The following is an 18,752-nucleotide window of genomic DNA, read 5'->3' on the forward strand; positions in this document are numbered from 1 at the left end:
TTTTGAGATTCCAGCTTTATACGACTCCCTAAAGGTACTGTATTTTACACAAACGGTACAAAACAAGGCCCAACTGGTGGTTGAAACTTTTTTTTTCTCATTTATTTGAGGTGTATTATTTATTTATTCATTCATCAATTTTGCATGTTACCATGTTACAACTTTTTAAAAGCCTGATTTGTTATTAAATGAACTTTAGAATTAAAGGGGTCATCGGATGCAGAACGCACTTTTACATGTTGTTTGAACATTAATGTGTGTTGGCAGTTTGTGTACACAACCACCCTACAATGAGAAAAATCCACCCAGTGGTATTTTTTTAATCTTTAAAAGTCTTTTAAAATCAGGTCATTCTCCGCTTCTTGTGGGTGTGACGGCACACAGACAGAGGCCACTCCCTCGATAGTTGATTGACATGAGCGCCTTACCTTAGCCCCGCCCTCACTGAGCGGTTCGAGCAGAGCTCATTTGCATTTAAAGGGCCCATGCAATAAAATGAGCTGATATTTTGCAGAGCTGATTTTGACAAGGTAAAAGGGTGTTTTTTTTTACACTACCGTTGAGAAATTTTAACCAAAGTATGTTATAGAGTTTTCATTAAGACCCTAAAGAATCATATCAACTTGTGGAAAATGGTCATCCGACGGCCCCTTTAATACATTTGGTCAAACTAAGAAATGGTTCCAAAAAGGTTTATAGTTATTATTGATCTTAATTTTTAATAAAATTTGGAAAGGTTTTAAATGAGGTTACATGATGTTATGAGATTCTGTGAATTTATTAGGGGGATCCCATTACTAAAAATAAGTATACCTCAAGTTTATTTTATTAAGTATACTTAAGTAGCAAGTATACAAATATCAGTGTACTAGTAGTATACTTTTAAGTGTACTATTTTAATACTCTAAATTGGCCCACTTTCTAGTATATAAATCTACTTTCAAGTATACTTAAAGTATAACAGTAGTAAATTTTGAGTACACAACTAGTTTATGTTTTCAGTTTGTACTGCAAGTATACTAAAAGTCAACTTATAGATATACTGATAGTTTACTAATTAAATACTTTTGTATGCATTTTTAGTACACTTCAAAGTATAGTCTCAGTGAACTACTAGTTTAGTCGTTTTATACTGCAAGTATACTCGTAAGTTTTCTTTAAGTGAACTATACATCATACTTTAAGTACTCTACTATGTCCCTATTTAGGTATTAATTTGTGTATATATATATTGTTATATGAATAGCTAAAGATACAAAACATCAAAAGAAAGAAGACAGAATATCTGCTTACTGTATAAACAAAAACATTTTATTCTAGCTTCATGCATTCTTTTTTTATAAACAACATTTTGAACAAAAAGCTAAAAAAGACTATTGATGATAATCAAAACGTAGATGGAGTTGATCAACACCCCAAAGCTTGACAGTCATAATCAACATTTTATTCCATAATGTTACACAGTTTTCCATATCTATGGTTTTGATGCTGTTTTATGTCTGATGATTGTGTTAGATTACATGTGGAAGCATCTGTTGTTTCGGTTTCTTCTTCACTTGTGTTTTGGAAATTCTGTCCAGAAGATGTGCAATAGAGCCCCTAGTGTATAACAATGAAAACACAGATTCTCAGAGCACAAGTAGAGCTCAAATTTACTTAGACTTTTTTTCTAAGTATAAGTCAAGTATACTTAAATGTCATTGTAAGTATATTTCTGAGAAGTTAATAAGGCACATTTCTGAGAAGCACATAAAAGTAGACTGAAAGTATACTAATAGTACACTTGAAAAAACTTCTTTTTCATAAGGATATGGTCAAGAAGGTCAAGATCTCTGAAGTGGGACAGACCAAAATCAACATTTGAAGTTATGTACAGACATTTAATGTGTTCATGCTGGTGATTTTAAAATATGTTCATTTCAGTGATACTAATAAAGTGGAACCATATGGTTTTACAAATCATTTATGCTTTCTATTCATCGTCTGCAATGTTTAAATTCAACTGATATCACTCGTATTATTCTTGACAGCAAATGTTTGAGATAAAAACATTTGTATGTGCACGTACAAACAATACCCTGCCGTATGTTTTCATTTGCACTGGAGCGGTTCCCAGCCTCTGATAATGCAGTTAATCACAGTTCATGCCAGGAGAAACAGCGCTTTTCCATAGATTGAAGGCCGAGGGAAAAGGTCGCACAAGAAATGTACAGAATTTGGAAGAGTTTGCGCACATCTCCAGTGAAATCCACACGCAATCACCATGTGCATTGTACGACAATTGCCAGAGTTCATATTTTACAGGTTTCTCAGCATTTCTGTGAGAAACTGAAGACAGTTTTGTGAACAATCTTGGTCGTCGCAATTTATTCAAATGTGCCAAGTTTATACATGTGCTTTCTTTTAAACACAAATCAACTGATTTTACGCATCGTACTCTTACTAACCGTGATATTATTGGGAGTGTGAGGGTTTTCTCCTTTTCTATAATTTCATAATATAGGATCCCCCTGTCACTTTTTTTTTTGCAAACCTAAAGAAAGACAAATACACTCTTAAAAATCCAGGTGCTTTAAAAGGTTCTTCACAGCGATGCCATTGAAAAACCGCAGAGAACCATTCAGACAAAGGTTCTTTAAAGCGCCATCTCTTTCTTACCTTTTTATAATCTGAAGAACCTTCTTTTGCCACGAAGAACCTTTCGTGAAACAGAAAGGTTCTTCAGATGTTAAAGGTTCTTTATGAAACCATTTAGACAAAAAAGGTTCTTCTATGGCATCGTGAAGCACCTTTATATTTAAGAGTGTAGAATACACAATAGATCACTCAAATCTCAGCAAAAAACATGATTGTGAATATGATTTGAAACGTTAATTTAGATTTGTTAGTATATAATCATTAAAATATAAACAAAATCATATTTTTATTTTTAAATACATTGAATTTTAACTAGTTAACTAGTAAAACTACAATTATATTTTTAAACAGTGTGTTGGTGGTTAGTATGCTACACTTTAAGAAAAGTCTGTAAAACAGGGCACTGTGTACTGTGTTAATTTGAAGGAATTTTCCGTATTTATTTTCCACAGGTTCATGTATTGCATTTTGTGTTTTCAGGTTACAAATGAACATTTGTGACCCTGGACCACAAAACCAGTCTTAAGTCGCTGGGGTATATTTGTAGCAATAGCCAAAAATACATAGTATGGGTCAAAATTATTGATTTTTCTTTTATGCCAAAAATCATTAGGAAATCAAGTAAAGATCATGTTCCATGAAGATTTTTTGTAAAATTCCTACTGTAAACATATCAAAATGTAATTTTTGATTGGTAATATGCATTGTTAAGAACTTAATTTGGACAACTTTAAAGGTGATTTTCTCAGCATTTAGATTTTTTGCATCCTCAGATTCCAGATTTTCAAATAGATGTATCTCGGCCAAATATTGTCCTATCCTAACAAACCATACATCAATAGAAAGCTTATTTATTGAGCTTTCATATGAAGTATACATCTCAGTTTTGTAAAATTTAACCTTATGACTGGTTTTGTGGTCCAGGGTCACATATGTCCTGGCAGAAAATTACCAGTACCCTTTCCATTTTTCTTTTATGCCAAAAATCATTAGGATATTAAGTAAAGATCATGTTCTATTAAGATATTTTGTAAATTTCCTACCATAAATATATCAAATGTAATTTTTGATTAGTAATATGCATTGCTAAGAACTTCATTTGGACAACTTTAAAGGCAATTTTCTCAATATTTAGATTTTTTATGCATTTTTAAATAGTTGTATGCCAAATATTGTCCTATCCTAACAAAACATGCTTCAATGGAAAGCTTATTTATTCAGTATAAATAAATCTCAATTTCAAAAAATGACCCTTATGACTGGTTTTGTGGTCCAGGGTCACATATTTTAAACTGATCAACAACTGCAGGTACAAACTAATAACAAGGTGTTACTATAAAAGAACAGTTATTAATGCAATGTACTGTTAGACACCTTTGATTTCCTCATTTTGTGTAATTTAGAGGGAAATGTGTGCCTTTTATCATTTGAATCACAGTTGTTAAATAAATGTTAAAAATAGCTAAATTTGTTGCTGAGAGCTTTTTGAAGAAAAAGTTGGCAACACTGCCCTTACCAAAAAGAAGTATACTTCAAGTTTATTTTAATAAGTATACTTAAGTAAAGTTCAAGTATATATTTTAAGTATGTTTTATGTAGTAAGTATACAAATATCAGTGTACTAGTAGTATACTTTTAAGTGTACTTTTTCAATACTACTTGGGACTAAATTGGCCCACTGTCTAGTATACGTACAAAACATCACAAGATAAAACGGTATCTAGAAGCATCTTGTGTTTTGGTTTCTTCTTCACTTGTGTTTTGGAAATTCTGTACAGAAGATGTGCAACAGCAATAAAAATTTAGTTTAATTCAACAGTTATTACAGCATATATGAGCTATTACAATAAAGTTTAAATATAAACACAACACAGAATCACACAAACAATATATTTTATTGCAAATTAATTCCACAGAACTAATAACACAGGAATTATGTGAGCTTGTATTGTGAAAATAATGGTATAAAAACATTTAAATAACAAAATGAAGCAAACATGTCCAGTACAATTAGTAATACATTGGAAGAGGAATGGGAATGGGTAGACAAAAACAAAAAACAAAAAAGTGGTCAAATTTGTGCAAATATTTATAGCAGTTTTACAGACCTACATTATTGATCTAAAAATATAATAATTTAAGAAATGCATTATTTAAACTACAAGGTTTTCAAAAGGCGACTTGCAGACCCAATTACAGCAACGGGGAGGAATTCGAGCACAGACATCATAATAACAGGAGCAAATAATGGTTCAAAACGTTCTTATGATATGATGATTGTAGATTTGTACCGATATACATTCGAGACTTCAAGAAAATGAAAAATGACATTGTCTGCATTGTTCCGTCGACTCGGTAAGTGCTAAACTGGGAATGTTAGAGAGGAATCTGGCTTGGGGGGTCTTAAAGGCCACTGGATGCTGGTTGTAATGGTCTCAGTTTGTTTCCACCAGATGGAAATATGCCCAGATGGGAGGGAATTACACGAAAACACAGAAAACACTAAATTTGATCTGACAAGTCTAATGAATGGAGGAGGTCTGCGGTATCACCGCAACGCTAAGCGAGACCACGCTGCTTTTTAGCTCTACCACAGTTATGAAGTGAGGATGATCAGTACCACATTTCTACAGTCTCAGAGTACCAGATGAGCGTCCATGTACCATTCATACAACATTGAGTTCACAGTGTGCTACGAACATCTACACATCACACGTGAGAAATGATAAATACACACCAATTAGACATATCTCAAGGACCAAATACAAATATACATATTCTGACACCATAACGGGAAGGGGAATGTTGCATAATTGTTCGTGCTGAAAGGGCAAATTGTGTTCCAGGACTCTTTATCGATGCTTAATACAATCATTTAGCTTTCGAAATTTCATGATTACAAAAATAGATATTTGGTTGAGAGGCACACCACTTCAAATTCACAAATGTAGACTGATGTCCTGTAGTTTAACTCGTGTTTGTTTAGAATGAAAATGTCTGACATCTAAAAACCTTACAGTGGGGAAAATAATTATTCGATCCAAAAAAAAAAAAACTGAATTTGTTGAGTAAGCTTAAAATAATTAGTTACCCTGCTGCCTTAAAATTTTACGTTCAGTCAGCTCAAATAAGTTTAATCAACTTAAAATGTTAAGTTGTACTAAGTGACAACTGATATATGAGTTGTCTTGACAAAAAATAGTTTGTTAAACTTAAAAGCTGGGTAAGTTACCCAGCTGCCTTAAAATTTTAAGCTGAATCAACTCAAATATCTAAGTTTTCACTGAGTACAACTTTTTCACTTTTTTTTAATTTTAAGTTGACTGAACTTAAAATTAAGGCAACCAGGTAACAAATGATTTTAAGTTGACTCAACAATTTTTTTGACAAAGAAATGATCACTATAATTTTAGGTTTATTTTAACAGTAAGAGACAGAATAACTACACAAAAATCCAGAAAAATGCATTTCAAAAAAGTTATAAATTGATTTGCATTTTTCTGAGTGAAATACAAAACATGACTTGTAAAAAAAAAAAAAAATTGTTGAGTCAACTTAAAATTAGTTGCTACCCTGCTGCCTTAAAATTTTAAGTTCAGTCAACTTTAAATGTTAAGTTGTACTAAGTGACAACTAATATATTTGAGTTGACGTAACAAAATTGTTAGTTCGTTAAACTTAAAACCTTGGTAAGCTATCTGGCTGCATTCAAATTTTAAGTTAAATCAACTCAAATATCTAAGGTGTCACTTAGTAAAACTTAACATTTCAAGTTAACTTTTTTAAGGTAGCCAGGCAGCAACAAATTATTTTAAGTTGACTTAACAAGTTGTTTTTTACAGTGTAGTGCTATTGTGAATTTAAAACCAATCTCATGATTACTGAAACTCCACAAGGTGAGATCTTGCATGGAGCCCCAGACCGAGGGAGATTGACAGTTATTTTGTGTTTCTTCCATTTGCAAAAAATCGCATTAACTGTTGTCTCCTTCTCACCAAGCTTCTTGGCGATGGTCTTGTAGCCCATTCCAGCCTTGTGTAGGTCTACAATCTTGTCCCTGACATCCTTGGACAGCTCTTTGGTCTTGGCCATGGTGGAGAGTTTGGAATCTGATTGATTGCTTCTGTGGACAGGTGTCTTTCATACAGGTAACAAGCTGAGATTAAGAGCACTTCCTTTAAGAGAGTGCTCCTAATCTCAGATCATTACCTGTATAAAAGACACCTAGGAGCCAGAAACCTGGCTTCCAAGTGCACTTATTTCACTTTTCAAAATGGAAATCAATTTTAAAAAAAATTGAAATGCGTTTTTCTGGATCTTTTGTTGTTTTTGTCTCTCACTGTTCAACTGTCAGTGGGCAAATGTACAAAATAAGCAGGAGATCAAATAATTATTTCCCCCACTGTACAATGGTAACTGAGGTGTGACAAAATCAGGTTGCTTTCTCTAATATGTCCAAGTCAAAGAAAGCAACACTTGGTGGTTCCTGCATTCCCCAGTTATTATTTTTCACATATTCTTCTCTGATATTGCTGTGGTGTCTTTTATAAAAAATGTTAAATGATCATGCTAAGTACACTTTAATTTGTTGTCACATACTAACAGGTTCGACTTTTATTAGTTGATGTAGATCAGTGGTTCTCAAGTGGTTTTGTGTCATGACCCAGATTTTATATTGGACATCAGTTGGTGAACCAACGTGTGGATATTGTGTTTCATACTAAATTTTAAGACATTCATGCTCTCGTCAGCCAATGGTTCTCAAAATGTTGTGGTTTTGATAAACCATGTCCTCACTGTAACCCGTATTTAATGTTTTCTGGGAGGTTTTTTTCTCAACTCATCCATGCTGGAATCTGCTTCATCTGGTGAGCTTCTATCAAATAACAGATGTCATCAACCAAAGATATGGGAAGCATTTTCTCCTGGCTTTTACAGTCACATATCCATATCCAGACCAGAGAAAGATATTTATGGACAAGATTACCATTTGGGACAACTGTACTGTAATGTAACTGAAAACTTTGTAAGTGGCGCTCTGTTAAAAAAATCCTTTCACACAGGTGTTTGCACTTACAAAACAAAAATTCTGTAAAATTCACCAGTCCTATAGACCGATGCAGGGATGACATATTTTTGTAGGCTCAGAAACGAGTTAGCATTTCCCGTTCCATCAATTCGTTTTTTGTTAAATGCCTGAAATAAGATCTCAAGACACTCAAGATCTTTTCATTTGTTTTATCACATCAGTGAAACCCCCTTTGTGATGGATTTTTTAAAAGCTTTTACTTGTCTTGAAAATGTCAGGTGGAAAAAAAGTGGCTAAATTTGACTAATGAGGTTGTCAATTATAGTACTCGATTATAAAAAAAAATCCCTTAGTGCATTTTGCCCATGTTGATTAACTAGCAAATACCAGAACTGGCACCTTCCACAGACAAGAATCCATGAAAAGCATTATTAGACTAAGGCTGCACTAAATATTTAAATCATTTAAAATTCATTTTAAAAGCACACGCTGTACTGTATAAAAAACAAAACAAATTTTTTTTTGTTAAGTCAACTTAAAATTATTTGTTACCCTGCTGTCTTAAAATTTTAGGTTTAGTCAACTTGAAATGTTAAGTTATACTGACATTTTAAATATTTGAGTTGACAAAAATTTGGTTTGTTAAACTTAAAAGCTGGGCAAGTTACTTGGCTGCCTTAAAATTTTAAGTTGAATCAATTCAAATATCTAAGTTTTCACTTTTTTGAGTTGACTGAACTTAAAAGGAACAAATTATTTTAAGTTGACTCAAAAAATTTTTTTTTTTTTACAGTCTAGTGCTACTGTGAATTTAATATTATCTTTCTCAATATGCTAACATAAATATTAAAGATTTAGTAGACATTTGAATTAAATGTGGTTTAGTCTATATTAAACAAGCATTTAGTAGTGCATGCACTCATAAAAGTGGTGCTATCGTGAAATACTCCAAGGTTAAAAAGAAAAATGTTTTAAATGGTCTTCATAATTACAGACCAATTGAACGGAATTGTTAAAGTGGTTATTGCGATGTATTTGTTATATCATTACATAAATAAATTAAAAAAGTTAAGCCTTTTTTCTTTTATTATTATTTTGATTCACTGTTATACAGTCAGTGCATTTCATTGTTTGCATTTCACATTGTATATTCCCTTAAATCCATGACCCTTGCACAACAGACTCGTGGAACATTTTTTAACCTTCCAGTTGAGAACCACTGATCTAGACTACTAAAAACAAATGCAAAACACAAGTACACCAAGCAGAACATTGCAGTCTCCAATGTTACAGTAAAGACCCTGAATGGGGTTGTTTAAAACAAAACCGTGAATGTAATAAACAGTAGATGCCGAGCAGGAAATGAAATGCCAATTCCATCACAAAACTGAGATGTAACGACATGATTGTTACTTGACAAGCAGAATTCATACCAAACAATCTATGTTTACAGCTCCATTCAAAACCACAGTGAGCTGCCTGGCCGACACTTAAGACAGCATCCAAATGGTCTCTTGCAAGTTCCAATTCCAACTGATTCTGATTGACTTTGCTGTTTGCATGTTGCTACACTAGCAGCTCAATACTCCAGAAAAAAAATATACATAGCTTACACTGCCCTCTAAAAGTTTGGAAACACCCCTGGCAAAGTGTGGTATAAGCATAAATCCTTATCATTGACCCCAAGCACACTTCCAAGCTGTGCAAATCCTATTTGGAGAGGAAACAGTCAGCTGGCATCATGTCTGTCAGGGAATGGCCTCCCCAATCACCCGACCTCAACCCAACTGAGCTACTATTGGAGGAACTGGACCGTGATGTCCTTAAGAAGTTTTCAACCAGTGTGAATCATCCCTGAACCACAAAACCAGTCTTAAGTCGCTGGGGTATATTTGTAGCAATAGCCAAAAATACAGTGTATGGGTCAAAATTATTGATTTTCCTTTTATGCCAAAAATCATTAGGAAATTAAGTAAGTCAATGTTTGAATAAACTGACAGCTCGGATGCCCAGATTATGCAGAGTTGTAATAGCTGCTAATGGTGGATATTCTGAGTTTCTTCTATGTATAAACTGTTTATGTAATAAAATATGTTTTAGTAGTTTGTGTTGTCCCTTATCAGTGCAAAATCATCACAAATTAAAAAAGGCTTCATGCCAATATTGCCCACTTTTCTAGGGCTTTTCCAAACTTTTGGAGGGCAGAAATTGATTTCTATTTGATCAATGTTTGTTGCAGTGCATAAAGGAATTGCATTCACTGCAAAGCAGTACAGCCTTTAAAATGCTGTCTTTGTAGGCAGCTCACCAGGTTTTGGAACAGATCTTATGACAGCATACGATCCAAACAAATGTCATCGCGTCTAAGGGGAAAAAGGACAAAGATTGATTTTGTTTATCAAAATGTTGGATGCTCCCAAAATGTACGTCCTTGAAATATAGATAGCCATTTTCCTTTTTTTAAAAGTATTTAAAAAACTACATGTATACCATTTTTCAAGTCATGAAAATCTACAAAACAACATCTTTGGCGTAAGAAAAATAGCTAGTAAAAATCTACAGGATATGAACGTTATCTACACAAGAGTCGATCATGTAACTGATCGATATCGGGAAAAAAGGTTGATACGACGTATCTAAAACAATCTCATCTGGAATATTCCAAATATCTAAAGTGCATCTGCATTAGTCCCTAATTCATACACAAGTGTGGGATTGTAAGTACCTCCACTGAATTTATAAGGCAGATTAATTCTATCCACTAAAGATAGAAAACCGTGCACACGCTCAAAGGGATGGATGAGAGCGGGATGATACTACAAGAACATAAAGAACAACGAAGATTCCCTTTGACGTGGTTGTTTTACTTGTCAAAACATCAGACGGCCAGTAGTCTGACGGCTTATAAAGAAAAATGTGAAGGTTGAGTTCTTTTAGCAGCTATAATTTCTCAGACAAACTCCTGCTGTCTGGACTTTCACAGCCTGTTTAGGAATGGATGAGAGGTGATCTTTTCTTACTGTGCGGACTGGCGATTGAGGTTACTAAACGATCTTAAGAACTGATATGAGACGGAGACCGAACAGGCACACAGAGAAAAGAGCTAGATTTTTCCAATGATAGCAACTCACGGACACGACACTCCGCTCTCGACTGGCCAAATTCTTCCAAGTGCACCGTAACTCCAGACAGGCCATTGCTGGAGAGGTTAGAATCAGTCACGTGTGGGACGGCGGCGCTTCTCTGAGCAAAATCAGAGCGCCGTCGTGCTCCTCCATGTCGACAAACACAGCGCCCTCTGCTGGTGTGGCTGTGTCAGTAACACCTGGTCCTGCAGTCGCAATGTTACGCTGTCTTTCCAACTATTGGATTCTCGCTGTTAATGAAAGTAAAAAATAATTTGAAACAGTTACTGCACATACACTCTTAAAAATAAAGGTGCTTTAAAAGGTTCTTCAAGCGATGCTGTAGAAGAACCATTTTTGGTCCCACAAAGAACCATTCAGTCAAAGGTTTATTAAAGAACCATCTTTTTCTTATTTTTTTCATAATCTGAAGAACCTTCTTTCACCACAAAGTACCTTTTGTGAAACAGAAAGTTTCTTCAGATGTTACAGGTTCTTTATGAAACCATTTAGACAAAAAAGGTTGTTCTATGGCATCGTGAAGCACCTTTATTGTTAACACAAGACGAATTTTTGACTAATAGCTTTTTGGGGGGGATTTTCATTTAGAACTTTCAAACACAAATTGTTTGTTGAAAATGCGCTTTATTTGAATGTATTTGCCGTCCAAGATGTAGATGAGTTTGTTTCTTAAGGGGAGACACTGCAGGCAAAAACACTGTTTTTTCATGCACCTGTCAATGTTTGAGATTTTGGGCATTTTTGGTGTTTCATAAAGTGTTTTTTCAGACTAGTGGACAGTGTTGGGGAAAGTTACTTTTAAAAAGTAATGCATTACAATATTGAGTTACTCCCTACGTTACTTAGTAACTTTTTATGGAAAGTAATGCGTTACTTTACTTTTGCGTTACTTTTTAAATCTGGGCAGGGCTTGCTTGTTTGTTTTTAATATAAACCGTTCTATTTTTGTCAAATGTAAAAGCATTTTCACACCAAAAGCCTCAGGCTTAGAGAAAATTAAATTAACGTCTGTACAGTAGACCGCAGAAGAAAAAATGTCAACTCTTCAGCAATAAAAAAAAAAGGAAAACAAATGTTAGATTATTTCTTAATTAGAGTAATATGGATGAATTGGATCATCGAAGGTCGGCAGCAAAGAGATCGGTTAATAAAATGGGATTAAATACATAAAGGATATTTCTATTATTATTTAACATATTTAATTATTGCAGGTTTGCGTTGAAATTCACTGTTTTTATTCATTTTGAGGAATACTTTATCTGTTTTTTTTAGTACGTGAGATGAATTAATGCATGTTCACATTTATTCTAGAACTAAAGTAACATCTTACCCACAATTTCTCCCAACATGAGGACAGGAGAGCTTTTAATCAATAAATGGGGAGGAAGTAACTGGTGTTACTTATTTGAAAAAGTAACTCTGATATTTTCTTGTCAATTAAAAAGTAATGTGTTACTTTACTAGTTACTTGGAAAAAGTAATATTATTAAATAACTTGCATTACTTGTAATGCGTTACCCCAACACTGCTAACGAAAACACCCATAAGACACTGTTAAGTACTTTATCTATTTGTGTCAATAGATTTAAATTAGAATCCATATTTTTAAACACCATGAGTTTTTTCTCCTACACTGAGCCATAAATCTCCACTTCAGTAGCACTTACACACAAAAAAAATTACATTTGTATTCCTGTCTATATCCTGAAGTTTTTTTACAGAGGGATTTGTTCATATAGAATTTGCTTGATTTTACACATCATTTTATTCCCCACAAAATGGTCAAACATGCACTGTTTTCTGTCTGTTCTATGTTTTGAATTATAAAGTCTGGATTATGGAGTGACGAAATGATTTCAATGTGATCTGTTAACAGGATAGGCAAACTGATAACTATTAGTTGATTTTGCATTTTAGTGCCACATGTACTCGGTTACTCTCGTAACCTCGGTTCCCTGAGATACGGGAACGAGTGAAAGTATCGAAAGGGAACTAATATTTCAAAATTGTAGCATTATGAGATCAAAGTTGAAGTTTTTCCTAAAGTTTTTCCTGTAATATTTTGAGAATAAAGTAGTATATTGTGCAAATAAAGTTAATTAATGTGAAATTTTGACCTAAAAACATCTGTACCTCAAAGCTTAGATCAAAACTGTAATAAAATGTTGCAATGTTGAAATAGACTCCAACTTGGTAAATGACTGATTTATGAGAATAATAATAAAAACTATGTGGGCAAAGTTTGACCATTCCTCCTTTTGTGTGTATTTTAAATGTATCCCAGCTTCCTTTCATCTGTCTTAGAAGAAAGCCACTGGGCCAGTCTCATATGCCAATGAAAAAGAATAACCCTAATAATTTACTTTATTTTACAACCAATTATTTTTCTTGATATCCAGCAGTGTTGAGCAGCATTGCTGTCACTGCTACCACTTTGAGGATCAAAAAGCACCATGATTGGTGAACGTCCCTGAAGTAAAGCTAAATATAATCAAAAATTTATGTGCAACTGATCACAATTATCCACAAGTAATCCATCAATTAATGTCTTGTGAAGCAAAAACATGTTTATCATTTGTCAAACCCATTATTTTTTATGTTTTATCTTCAAACTGTCACATCTGGGCAAAATATGACTGCATAATTCATAATAACACTTCCTCTAGTGAAAAAGTCCCATCTCCTGTTGTCTCTCTCATTAAAATCAAGCCACTTTTTCTATTTGTTTAGAGCTGTTTTGGCTTGATCTGTCCAGATTTCCCTCTTAATTCTGACCAGACCTTTTCACTAGAGGAAGCATTATTATACAGGATTCGTAATTTAGCCCGAAGCAATGGTTTGAAGTTAAAAACATCTTAATGATGCATTTTTTTCTTGCAAACATGCAGCTTTTATCTTCTTAAGATGTTAACTGATGGACTGGAGTGGTGTTTACTTGGGTATTATTGTGAGACAGTGATGCAATGGCACATTTATACAAATCTGATTAAGAAACAAACTCATCTACAGTACATCTTGGAGGGCCTAAGGCAGGGTGACCATTTCAGACGCATTTGCAAATAAAAACCACTGCATGCGACTATGAAAAAATATTTAGGAGCACCATGTGCAACTAACCCAATCAGCATATTTGAGGGGAGCTTCAAAGGTTTCTGTGTGTTTTTGCAACATTAAGTAATGTATCACGGACATATCTCACCAATCCTTTAATAAACAAAGTTTATAGAGAGTAAATAAGAGATTGATTGTGCAGTGTATAGAGAGCTTCATTGATTATAATGGAACTTTGTGGGACTGCAATGAACTATGATGATTTTAAGGGAGTTTGTAAATGAGATATTGATTTAATACAACAGTTAAATATTCAAGAAGTTAATAATAAGGGACTTACATTGTCTGACTATAACACTATTGGCTGATTTTGCTCTATTTTGACGTCAAAAAATAGTTTGAAACAAGTTACAGCTGAGCCGCTGCACATCTCCATTCAAACACAGTGGTGTTTCGTTTATGAATGAATGTGTGTTTTTAAACAAATCTAGTGAAATGATTTAATTTCCCATTCATAAAGACAGTCACTTGCTTTATTTCATGAATGAATCTGCCCGTTCGAATGAATCAAACGAATAAATGATTCCGTAATTAAATCAGTGACTTGCCGCCACCTGCTGGCAGATTTAGTTTAATTTTTTAAGTATCTTCTCAGTTATTTAAATCATTTAATATATTCAGAATTCTATATTTGAAACAATAATCTCAACATGAATTTATGAATTTGATTGCCACCTCTGTTAATACTGATTTAATTTGACCGGCAACTTATTCTCATTCTGTTGGTCTAATTAGAAATTTAAAAAAAGCTTATAGCATTTTGTAAATTTGAAGAAAGATGATATACTTTTAACAAAGTTGGAAAAATGCAATTGCAAAGGTAACAAAATTCCCCTGTAAATCACTTAAAGGAGTCAAATATCAATTCATATCGACTTTTTGATTATTGATTAGAAGCTGCTCCTAAAACTTTGACTGTGCTCCTAAAAGAAAAGTAAGCATAGAGCCCTGTAAGAGTGAGCAAATTTTTGTTTTGGGTGAATTAGTCCCTAATAAATTATTTTTAATAATAATAAAATGAATTCATTTGAATAATTTTTACTACAATTTACATTTCGCACTTTGTATAAAAACACATTTCGGGTGTCTTACATAGTGCCTGGTTCATCAGTTAGTGCTCCCTTTGAGTCGTGGTGAGCCTGCAGATCGTCCAGCACTTCTCCGAGCTCTTTAATAGTACGGAAGGTCTCTTTAGGGTCCTGTATAGTGAAGGCTGAGCACTCCTCCTGCTGCCCAAGATACACTGACATACCGGCACAGGCATCTGTGGACACACAAAAAAAATAGTATTCATTGAGAAGTGTTGGTTTATTTGTATCAAGACAAACTGGAATGTAAATAAGCCTTTAATAAGGATTTTTTTCCAACATTTGGTATTTCCATCACTGGTTTCTGATGCAATACAGGGTGATAGAGACAGTTATGCATTTGGCATGCAGGAAATTAGTAGTAACTAGATTAAATAAGTTGGCTTGAGAAAGCTGGACCAGAAAAAAAAAATGTTTTAAAAAGTTTTTTACAACTTTTAAGTATGATGGTTTTTATTCTGAAATAGTTTGAAGTTTAAAGTAGTGTTAAAAGGTTAAAGTTTAGCATGACATGCAAATTGCTAGCATTTTGCTAGTCTGTTTCTAGCATGATTAGCATGTTACTAGCAACTGTTGTTAGCATGATTAACAAGTTGCTAACATGATTAGCAAATTGCTAGCATGTTTCAAGCAAGCTTAGCCAGTTGTTAACATGTGGCTATCATGTTGCTAACATTATTAGCAAGTTAACAGCATATTGCTAGCATGTTATTAGCATCTAGCATGATTAGCAAATTGTTAACATGTTTCTAACATTAGTAAGTTGTTAATATGTTTCAAGCATGTTAAGCAAGTTGTTAGCATGTTGCTAGCATGATTAACAAGCTGCTAGCATTTTGCTAGTCTGTTTCTAGCATGATTAACATGTTACTAGCAAGCTGTTACAATGATTAACAATTTGCTAGCACAATTAGCATGTTATTAGCATTTTTCTAGCATGATTACCAAGTTGCTAACATGTGTGATTAGTAAGTTGCTAACATGTTTCTAGTATGATTAGTAAGTTGCTAGCATGTTTCAAGCATGCTAAGCAAGTTGTTAGTATGTTGCTACCATGATTACAAGGTGCTAATCTGTTTCTAGCATGATTAGCATGTTACTAGCATGTTTCTACCATGCTTAGCCAGTTGTTAACATGTGACTCTTGTGTTGCTAACATTATTATCAAGTTACTAACATATTGCTAACATGTTTCTAGCATGATTAGTAAGTTGCTTGCATGTTTCAAACATGCTAAGCAAGTTGTTAGCATGTTGCTAGCATGATTAACAAGCTGCTAACATTTTGCTAGTATGTTTCTAGCATGGTTAACATGTTACTAGCAAGCTGTTACCATGATTAACAAGTTGCTAGCACAATTAGCATTTTTCTAGCATGATTACCAAGTAGCTAACATGTTTCTAGCATGATTAGTAATTTGCTAGCATGTTTCATGCTAAGAAAGTTGTTAGCAAGTTGCTACCATGATTAACAAGTTGCTAGCATTTTGAAACATAATCATACTAGAAACATGCTAGCAACTTGCTAATCATGCTAGAAACATGCTAGCAACTTGCTAATCATGCTAGAAACAAGCTAGCAATTTGCTAATCATGCTAGAAACATGCTAGCAACTTGCTAATCATGCTAGAAACATGTTACCAACTTGCTAATCATGCTAGAAACATGCTAGCAACTTGCTAATCATGCTAGAAACATGCTAGCAACTTGCTAATCATGATAGAATAGGGCTGGGCGATATGGCTGAAAACTATATCACGATATCAGTGTTTCATATCGGTCGATATCGATAATTATTGATATTTTTATGACCCATTTAAAATAAGGACCAGGAGAAAAATATATTACACTCAAGCATTTTTATTTTAAACTTAACCTGCCTCTGATCATAATCCCCTCAGTTATTAAGACAGAAATGTCAACAACCATGGAAAACTCAAATAATTAAAATGTAAACTTAAGTCTAAAGTCACAATATACACTTAATTATCTCTTAATCCTCAATTCAAACCCCATTCATTGTCGATGAAGTGAATGGTTTAGCTAATGTATGGCTCAGAAGTACGGCTTGACCACAGGTCAGAGGTTGTTGCAAAGTACTTGGCTGATAATATTTATTTCTGCACAGATTGCTGGTTGCCAGTAGCCAACATTACTTCTTTCCCGGTACTTTAGCCTATACTTTGTGTAATAACAAAAATATTTATTTAAGTGAAAAAATAAGTCCAAAACTTTCAACATTTTGAACAATAGGGCCTTACAATCTTTTTTTTTTTTTCAGAAATTCTTGTTTTAATTTTTCTGATAATCAAATGAAAGCAAAATCACTGATTTATTTTTAAAAATAAAAATAAACGGAGCTTTACTGTTAAAATTAATACATAGAAGAAAAATTATATTCAGTTAAAAAAAGGTTTAATAATAATAGTATTTTTCAACAATTAAGTGGTGACTCTTTATTTTATTTTTTTATCATATATATTGTTTTATGTAAATTATTTAAATGTGAACATATAAACACCTACATTATACTGTACAAAGTAATACAAGACTAATATTGTTCTGTTACATGTTAAACCTTACTTTTATTTTGACAGGTTGCCGTGAAGTTTCAGTGTGTAATACAGTATGAATGTCGCTAGTTTCACTAATGAAACGGTAAAATTGACAAAAAGTGACACTCACAGCAGCTTTGGAGATGTATTTATTGGAGTTTGTCTGTTCATGTGAGATGCAAAGGCCAAAAATTAGCGGGAGCGTCATGTGTGCAGTATGCGTGTAGTGAAAATAAAACGCGTCTCCTCCATTCATACATATAGAGGCAAACGGAACATGCAGGATTCTTATTGAAACGGTCTTTTTGCATTTCAGTTTTCACAGACACTAGTCAATCTCGCGATCTGAATTAATTAACAGACCAACTTTTGATTTATTGGTCCAAAAATCGACGAATTCCGCGGCATTCCGCCCTATAGTAAGTCCGTTTTTATGAATGGAGTCCGCGATCCCGTCTGTGAGGAGACATTGTAAACGCGCGATCATGTACAGACAAATCACATGCTGTCGTGTAAATAAGATAAATAACATAAGGCTATTTAGTTTGTTTAATACAACAACATGGACCCGTTCTGTAGGAAAGATAACCTTAACTTCTATTGTGATCAGGCGCTATGAACTGAACGTTAAAGGGGGGCTGGGCGGGCCGACGAAGAATACAAAATATCGAACGTTTTATCGAACACATTTTTTATTGATATCGATCTCTTGTCTATCGCGATATATATCGTTATCGTTTTATCGCCCAGCCCTATGATAGAAACATGTTACCAACTTGCTAATCATGATAGAAACATGCTAGCAACTTGCTAGTCGGGATAGAAACATGTTACCAACTTGCTAATCATGATAGAAACATGCTAGCAACTTGCTAGTCAGGATAGAAACATGTTACCAACTTGCTAATCATGATAGAAACATGCTAGCAACTTGCTATTTCTAGCATGATTAGCAAGTTGCTAGGCATAGATAGATAGATATATATTAACATTTAACTGGTACTTCTGAGCGAAACTGAATATTAAGCATTAGAATGATTTGACATTAGCCATTATTTCCCAGGTCTGATATTTTTTTTCAGTAGTGGAGAACTGAGCACATTTTGATGAAATAAAATAAAGACATAGACTGACGTATCATGCACAAACAAACAAATTGTGTATTAATAAAGAACATGGGGCCAGT

The 18,752-nt window shown here is 33.7% G+C and overlaps 1 protein-coding gene across 1 annotated transcript in view; it reads right to left on the reverse strand.

The window, feature by feature from the left end:
• Nucleotides 1–11,011: 11,011 nt before the first annotated feature.
• LOC141346171 (ras GTPase-activating protein 2-like) overlaps nucleotides 11,012–18,752 on the reverse strand; it is a 66,175-nt gene continuing 58,434 nt past the window's right edge. Inside the window, exons 22-23 of the mRNA XM_073851083.1 lie at nucleotides 15,016–15,187; nucleotides 11,012–11,042 (exon numbers count right to left, since the gene is read on the reverse strand). Coding sequence (XP_073707184.1) covers nucleotides 11,012–11,042; nucleotides 15,016–15,187 — 203 coding nt within the window. The remainder of the gene's footprint in view (nucleotides 11,043–15,015; nucleotides 15,188–18,752) is intronic.

Source organism: Garra rufa, chromosome 11, assembly GCF_049309525.1.
Source record: "Garra rufa chromosome 11, GarRuf1.0, whole genome shotgun sequence".
Classification (NCBI taxonomy): Eukaryota; Metazoa; Chordata; class Actinopteri; order Cypriniformes; family Cyprinidae; genus Garra; species Garra rufa.